At 35.1% G+C, this 7,444-nt stretch overlaps 1 protein-coding gene across 1 annotated transcript; it reads left to right on the forward strand.

The window, feature by feature from the left end:
- Nucleotides 1-4,250: 4,250 nt before the first annotated feature.
- On the forward strand, nucleotides 4,251-5,789 carry LOC129894869 (uncharacterized). Its single transcript, XM_055970479.1, has 2 exons — nucleotides 4,251-4,446; nucleotides 5,059-5,789. The coding sequence occupies exons 1-2, from the start codon at nucleotides 4,251-4,253 to the stop codon at nucleotides 5,787-5,789; spliced, it is 927 nt and encodes a 308-aa protein (XP_055826454.1).
- Nucleotides 5,790-7,444: the final 1,655 nt, after the last annotated feature.

Consider the following 7,444-nt stretch of genomic DNA (forward strand, 5'->3'; position numbering starts at 1 on the left):
GGTCATAAAATCATACATCAATTCACTATGCCACAGACACCTCAAAAAAATAGCATGTCTGAGAGAAAAAATAGAACCATACTCAATATGGTTCATTTCATGTTGAAAAAGAAGAATGTCTAAAAAGAATTTTGGGGAGACGTGGTGGCTACTTGAGTGTAACACCCCAGATTTTTTTTTGCAAAGACTCAAACATTTCTTCGCATGTGTGTAAACTCGAACCCAAGGACTTGTAATTTTATATATGAGTTAGGATTAATTTCTGAGTATTTGAAGGGTATTAGATGTAGTTTAGGGTCATAAGACATCTCTAACACCAAGTCGAGTCCAAAGAATTAGTCTCGACTAAGTTTCCGAATGAGTTCGTATAAGGGTCAACTTCTAATGACCATATTTCTTTAAATATTATGAACTGGGTGGCCCAAAATTAAAGGTCTTTGAGTCTTCTTTCCAACGCCACTAAGATTATAATTTTTGGAGTTCGGAGTCAAAAGTTATGACCCTTTTTCTATAGACTAGTACTGCAGGAATTTTGAGCCTGGACTCTAAACCTAGAAAATTTAGGCTTTGTGCTGCAAGGGTGCGACGCGCCACTATAGCGCCAAAAAATAGCCTCAGTAGTTTGGTCCTTGGCGCGATGCGCCACTATTAGGTGTGCAGGGTTTTTAAGCCCATTTTCCAGAATCCAGAAAATTTAGGCTTGGCGCTGCAAGGGCGCGACGCGCCACTATAGCTCCAGAAAACAACCTCAGTAGTTTGGTCCTTGGCGCGATGCGCCACTATTAGGTTGCAGGGTTTTTAAGCCTATTTTGACTTGGCGCTGCAGTGGCGCTGCGCGCCACTATAGCGCCAGGAGAGTTTTTGCCTAGGTTTTCAGATTTTTTGAGGAAGGACAAATTGGACTTTTCCCTAATTATATATACTCTAGCCTTGAACGATTTGGACCATATTTTCAGTCTTGTGCCTCTCTCTAAAAAGCCCTAATCTCCATTCTCTTCTCTTCCAAACATCTCCAACAAGATTTGCCCTCAAAAGCTCAAGAATTCAAGATCTTTAAGTCAAGTCTTGGTTTCCAGTGAGATGATCTTCAAGCAAGATATGTAAGGCTAACCTAAAATATGGATTTAGTTCTTCCATATGCCCATAGATGTGTTGGATAGAAGTTGTGAAAGATTTGAACCTTCTATGAAGGTTTTCTTGAAATTTTCTAAACTATAGAATATTACTAAAATGTGTTAATGATGTTCTTGAGTTGACTTTGTTGAGAGTATGGATTCATGTATTCATTCACATGAACCCAAGATGAGATTTCTTTTTGGTCAAAATTTATCTTGAGGATGAGATTGATGGTTTTTATGTATAATAAAAACAATATTATTTTCATAGTGAAATGAGGTATTTTTTTATATGAATTTGATGAAATTAATTTTGAGTTATATGAGAATTGGGATAGTTATGAATGTGAATGGCATAAAAAGAAATAAAATATTGGTAGAGCTAGAATGTCCTTTTCTCCCTATAAATTGAACATAGAATTAAATAAGGATTTTGGAGTAGATGTTTGATGATGATGTGATGATGATATTTGATGATGATGTGAATGATGTTATTTGATGATGATGTGAATGAAGAGGTTATGTTGATGAGGATGTTGTGTGATGAAGTGGATTGGAGTCTAATGTGATTATGTGATATGTGATTTGCATAATTTAATTTGATTGGAGTCTTATGAACATTTGAAAATAAATGATCTTTTGAGAAGGAGTTTTAAATAAATAATTTGTGAACATTTTTGCACAAACTATTTATACACTAATTTGAGTTTAAAGAGTGATTATTTTCATCTATGATTTAAAAAGAGTTTAAGCATGAGTTGAGTTTGAGAAGTCTTTTAATTATTATGAACATGAGTATTTTGAGTATAAACGAGTTGAGTATTTTTACATAAAAATATCTATTTTGAGTTTGAGTTAAGGAGTTGAAATTATGTTTTAAATGCATCTAATATTTTCTGCATTCATTGATTAAGATGGTATCAAATTCAGAAAGAAGAGTTTGATGATTGAAATGAGTTGATTGTGAAAGAAGGTCCAATGAGACCAGATGGATTGAGTTTTGAAAAGAGTCCAATGAGACTAAATAAGTTCATTTGAAACTAAGTTCTAAGAGACTAAATGAGTATTTTGAATATTTTACTCACTTGATAGATATGTGCATATTGAGTCTTGGGAGGAGTATCGAGCACCGAATTGGGTAAGAGTATAGTCCATACTTGAATCCCATAAACTACGCCACCAACGTAGGAGGATCAAACCGTTAAAGTCGGATGTTTCCCATTTTATTATCCTGAAATGATAGGACTTGACTGATCGATGGAACCCATGATTGGTTGATTCATTCATGCCCTGACAAGGTATGGACGGATGTGGCAACGACGTGGCTCATTGTGCATCACCTACTTATAGGTGGTGGGATTGTTGTCGGTTAGAGAAACTCCCAAATTGAGTGAATTGTGCATGATTTGATTGGCTTAATTGAGCTTGTTGATAATCGAGTTGGATTATATCACATTACTAAGTTCTAATTTACATATTTATTGAGTTGAGTCCTTTGACTTGATTGTTGAGTTGACTGTATATGATTGGATTAGACTGGATGATATGTGATTGGATTGTGTATGATTGGATCGGATTGGATTAGATGATATGTGATTGGGTTGAATAGAATTATATATGATTGGATTGGACTGGATGATATGTGATTGGATTGTGTATGATTAGATTGGATTGAATTAGATGATATGTGATTGGGTTGAATAGAATGGTATGTGATTGAATTGGATCAGATTGTATATGATTGGATTGGATCGAATTGTATTTGACCAGATTGAACCGATTGTATATGATTGGATTGAATCGGATGAGATATGATTAGATTGGATCGGATTGTACATGATTGGATGGGATCAAATTGTAAATAATTTGATTGAACTGTATTGTACATGATTGGATTGGATTGTATGGTATATGATTGATCTTTGTCTAAAAAGGTATTCTTACTTTAGACTTATGACACTTTGATTGAGTCTCTCTTATCTTTATGACTTGAGATATTTGAACTGGTATTATTCTACCTTGAGGTATGTTTCATTCTGCCATATTACATACTCCTACATTCCATGTACTGATCAGAAAGTTGCAGGTAACACAGATCAACCAACTATGACCCACACTGATAGTAAAAAGAAGGATCAAGATCAAGAGGAATGGAAAGTTCAAAAAAGAAAAGGAAAGAAAACCAATCAACAAGCCAATGCACAAAATAAACAACCACAACACATACAACAAGGAAAGAGCCAAAGCCCCAGTCAACCACCTGTAACAAGGCTTTAGTCAGAGCAACAACTTCAGCAAACATGTATATATGCTAAATTTTAGGAAAATGTTCTCCAAGAATGTAATATTGACTCTGGAGTCCAAAATCAACCCCCTATCCCAAGTTGAATGTCAATTCCAATCCCTCTAGTCCCTTAAAATAGGTGGTCCAAGATAATGGAACAAAACAAAGTCAGGAAAATGATAATCTGCTAAAAGAGAGACAACAACAAAAAAATATTGGCCTTGAAAATAAAAACTTTGATCAGAATATTAATACTCTCAATATGAGTATCTCAGGTATTAACTCAATGCTCCCACACCCACATGGCTCCCCCAGTAACTCTAATTTTCTTAATAATTTTGCTGTTGTTGCTGAAGTAGTTGATGGAGGTGAGGTTGAAGGAATACAGGAGACACACACTAACTTGTAGGAAAGGGATACCTGGGGGAAGTTCTTTTGATTGACCATAGGAAAGACTATAAAGCCCCTGCTACTATATTTCAAACTATTACAAGACATAATGTTCACTTTCAGCATGCTGATGTCTAAGCAGATGATAATGACAGAGGAAAGGCTTTGAAGTCAGACTTTAGGGTAATGAGACTGATATGGGAGGTTTTAAATCTCCAAATATCAACAAAACAAATCAGGGTACCAATCCTTAGATTCTAAATAATAAATCTACTCTATCATTGAGTAAGAAGAAGAGAGAGACATTGCAGAAAAAATAAGTTAAGACAGGAAAAACTCATTCTGATAATTCTCAACAAAAGGAAAACTATGTCTTGGTTGAAGAATAGGCAGGGATTCATGTGGCATCCCTATAGATTCAAGCCAGCTCTAATGAGATGTTGATCCTTAATAAGAGAGCCATGTCAAATGATCTTAATGATAAATACAAAGTTACTCACTCTGAAGATGAAGATGATCCTGATCTAAGGGAACAAACTCATGATGAGGATGATGAAACAAGTGCCCATCTCTTGAAGGCATTTGGTTCTGCCATAGATAATACATTTCAGGATGAAGTGCAACAGATTTATGAGAAGAATGGTCTATCACCTAGGGGTAAGCAGGAAAAGAAGAAAAACAAAAAATAGGAGATCACCACAAGTACAGATAATGCTAGTTGTAAGAGTAGCATTAACACAAGGTCCAAAACTTAGAAATCTTGATGATTAGTACAATATGCTGGAATGCAAGAAGTATTGATACTCAAGGTGCCCTGGATAGACTCCAAAAACTCAAAGACTACCGCAATTTTTCTATGTTAGAAATTTTTAAACCCTTTTATAGTCAATCTCAGCTCAACTATTACAAAAATTAGTTTAGAATGGACAGTGCTAGTCATAATTCTAATAACAAAATTTGACTTTTCTGGAATCAAGATGTGGATTACTCCATTATAGACCAAGATGAATAGTAGATTACTTGTGAAATTAAACATGTGTCTGCTTTTATCTCTCATATTATCATATTTGTTTATGCCAGTGTAAGGATTACATGAGAAAAAGTCTTTGGGAGAAGATGTTGAAGTTTGCTGACATAGAAAAACCTTGGTGCACTATTGGAGACTTTAATGTGATCACTGATGTTGAGTAAAAGCTAGGAGGAAAACCTTACAATATGAACAAAAGCTTTGAGTTCATATAATTGAAGCATGTGGCCTTAATGATTTAGGATTTCGTGGTCAAAACTTTACATGGTGTAATAACAGGGACAAGGATGCTAGAATATGGAAGAGATTGGATAGGGCCATGGTAAATGATAGATGCTTAGAGAGTATGCCTGTAATTACAGTGACTCATTTGGCTTCTACAAGTTTTGATCACTACCCCCTTTTACTTGAATGTAAGGATAATCACAATAACCACATCAAATATTTCAAGTTCCTTCAATATTGGGTGGAGAATAAAACATTCTTGGACACTGTTAAAACTTGTTGGAAAAGGCCAATTGAAGGAAACCCTATGAGAATATTCCACCTGAAGCTTAAGAGGCTAGCTAATACTCTTAGCAATTGGTCAAGACAACAATATGGTGACATATATACAACAGTCAAAGATTTTGAAGAAAAAATAAAGCAAGCAGAAGATGATCTCATTCATGACAACTCTGAGGGTAATAGAACCAAGCTCAACCATGTGAATGCTCAGTATATCAGATATCTGAAGATAGAACAGTCCATCCTTAAACAAAAAACTAAACTTCAGTGGTTTAAGGATGGAGATATGAATTCCAGATATTTCCATGCTATCATCATAGGAAGGAGAAGAAGACTATTTAACCATAAAATCAATGATGACCAGGGCAATACCATTCAAGGTGATCAGAATATTGCTACTGCTGGGAAAGAGGTGTTGATAAAAGAGGAATTCATTAATTGTATCCCCAAGAGCATCACAGAGTAACAAAACTAAATCCTCAATGCTATGCCTACTAAAGATGAACTGAAAAGATCTATTTTTGCTATGAGTCCTGATTCTACTGCCGGTCCAGATGGTAAGAATGGAAAGTTCTTTCATAATTGCTGGGACATTATTAGTGAAGACCTGCTAAACTTGGTTCTATTCTTCTTCTCTAGCCATTCTATTCCCAAGTATATATCTCATGCATGTTTGGTTCTACTATCAAAAGTAGACCATCCTAATATGTTGACAGATTTTAGACATATATCTCTCAGTAACTTTACCAACAAAATTATTTCCAAAGTGTTGTTTCTCAGACTTACCCCCATTCTTCCACATCTTATTTTTGAAAACCAATCTAGTTTTGTTCAAGAAAGGAGCATATCTGAAAATATAATGCTTGCACAAGAAATCATCCATAGCATCAAAAAACCAAATCTTGGGGATAATGTAGTTATTAAATTGGACATGGCTAAGGCCTATGATAGGGTCTCTTGGTCATTTATATGTCTAGTTATGAGAAGAATGAGATTTGGGGAGTTGTACATTGATATGATTTGGAGGATAATGTCTAATAATTGGTATTATGTTATTATCAATGGAAGTAGCCATGGCTTCTTCCACTCTTCCGGAGATCTCAAACAAGGAGATCCATTGTCTCCAGCTCTCTTTATAATAGGTGTTGAGGTTCTTTCCAGATTGCTCAACAACCTTCATCAACACTACTTGTATAAAGGCTTTCACATGAATAAAAAAGGTCCCTTGATTAATCAGTTAAGCTTTGCTGATGATATAATCATATTCTCTTCAACATGCAGATATTCTATCAAGCTGATCATGAAGACATTGTATGTGTATGAACAGACCTCAGGCTAACTCATTAACAAAGAAAAAAGTCAGTGCTTGATCCCTTTGAATACTAATCCAGAAATTATTGTAAGGGTTACTAACACCATTGGTTTCAAGGTATCTTATGGTCCTATCACTTATCTGGGATGTACCTTATACATAGGGAGGCAGAGGATTATATATTACACTAATATGGTTGCTAAAGTTATATCCAAAATCAAAGGATGACAGACTAAGATACTCAGCTATGGGGGAAGAGCTGCTATTATGAAATCTGTGTTGCAATCAATCCCAATTCATCTCTTGTCTGCTATTACTGCTACTGCCACTACCCTCAAACAAATTAAGTCTCTTATAGCAGACTTTTTTTGGGGATGGGATAAAGAGAAGAGAAAATTGTAATACCCCAATTTTTTTCCCACTAAGATTCGGACCATTCTTCATGTACGTATAAGATCGAACTCGAAGGCTTCAAATGGTATATATGATATATGATTGATTCATAAGTATTTAAAATATTTTATGTGATTTAGGGTCATAAGGGATCCCAAAAAAAATCAAGCCAAGTCCGAAGAATTCCTTTCGGCTAAGTTTTCGAATGAATTAGTATAAGGGTCAACTTCAAACGACTATATATCCTAAAATATAATGAACTGGGTGTCCCATAACCTATTCAATTAAAGGTATTTGAGTCTTCTTTTCAATTCCACCAAGATTGTATTTTTCTGAGTTTGGAGTCAAAAGTTATGCTTGATCGAACAGAGAAGACCTGCAGCAAATTTTGGCCGATTTTCCAGATTTTGTAGGGA

The sequence above is a fragment of the Solanum dulcamara genome, chromosome 7, assembly GCF_947179165.1.
Source record: "Solanum dulcamara chromosome 7, daSolDulc1.2, whole genome shotgun sequence".
In the NCBI taxonomy this organism is placed as follows: domain Eukaryota; kingdom Viridiplantae; phylum Streptophyta; class Magnoliopsida; order Solanales; family Solanaceae; genus Solanum; species Solanum dulcamara.

Excerpts from the sequence above, each read along its gene's own strand:
- LOC129894869 (XM_055970479.1), top strand. The coding sequence starts at position 4,251 with ATGTCAAATGATCTTAATGATAAATACAAAGTTACTCACTCTGAAGAT. Across the intron at positions 4,447-5,058 it reads GAATGGTCTATCACCTAGGG|GATTTCGTGGTCAAAACTTT; the intron begins GTAAGCAGGAAA and ends TTAATGATTTAG.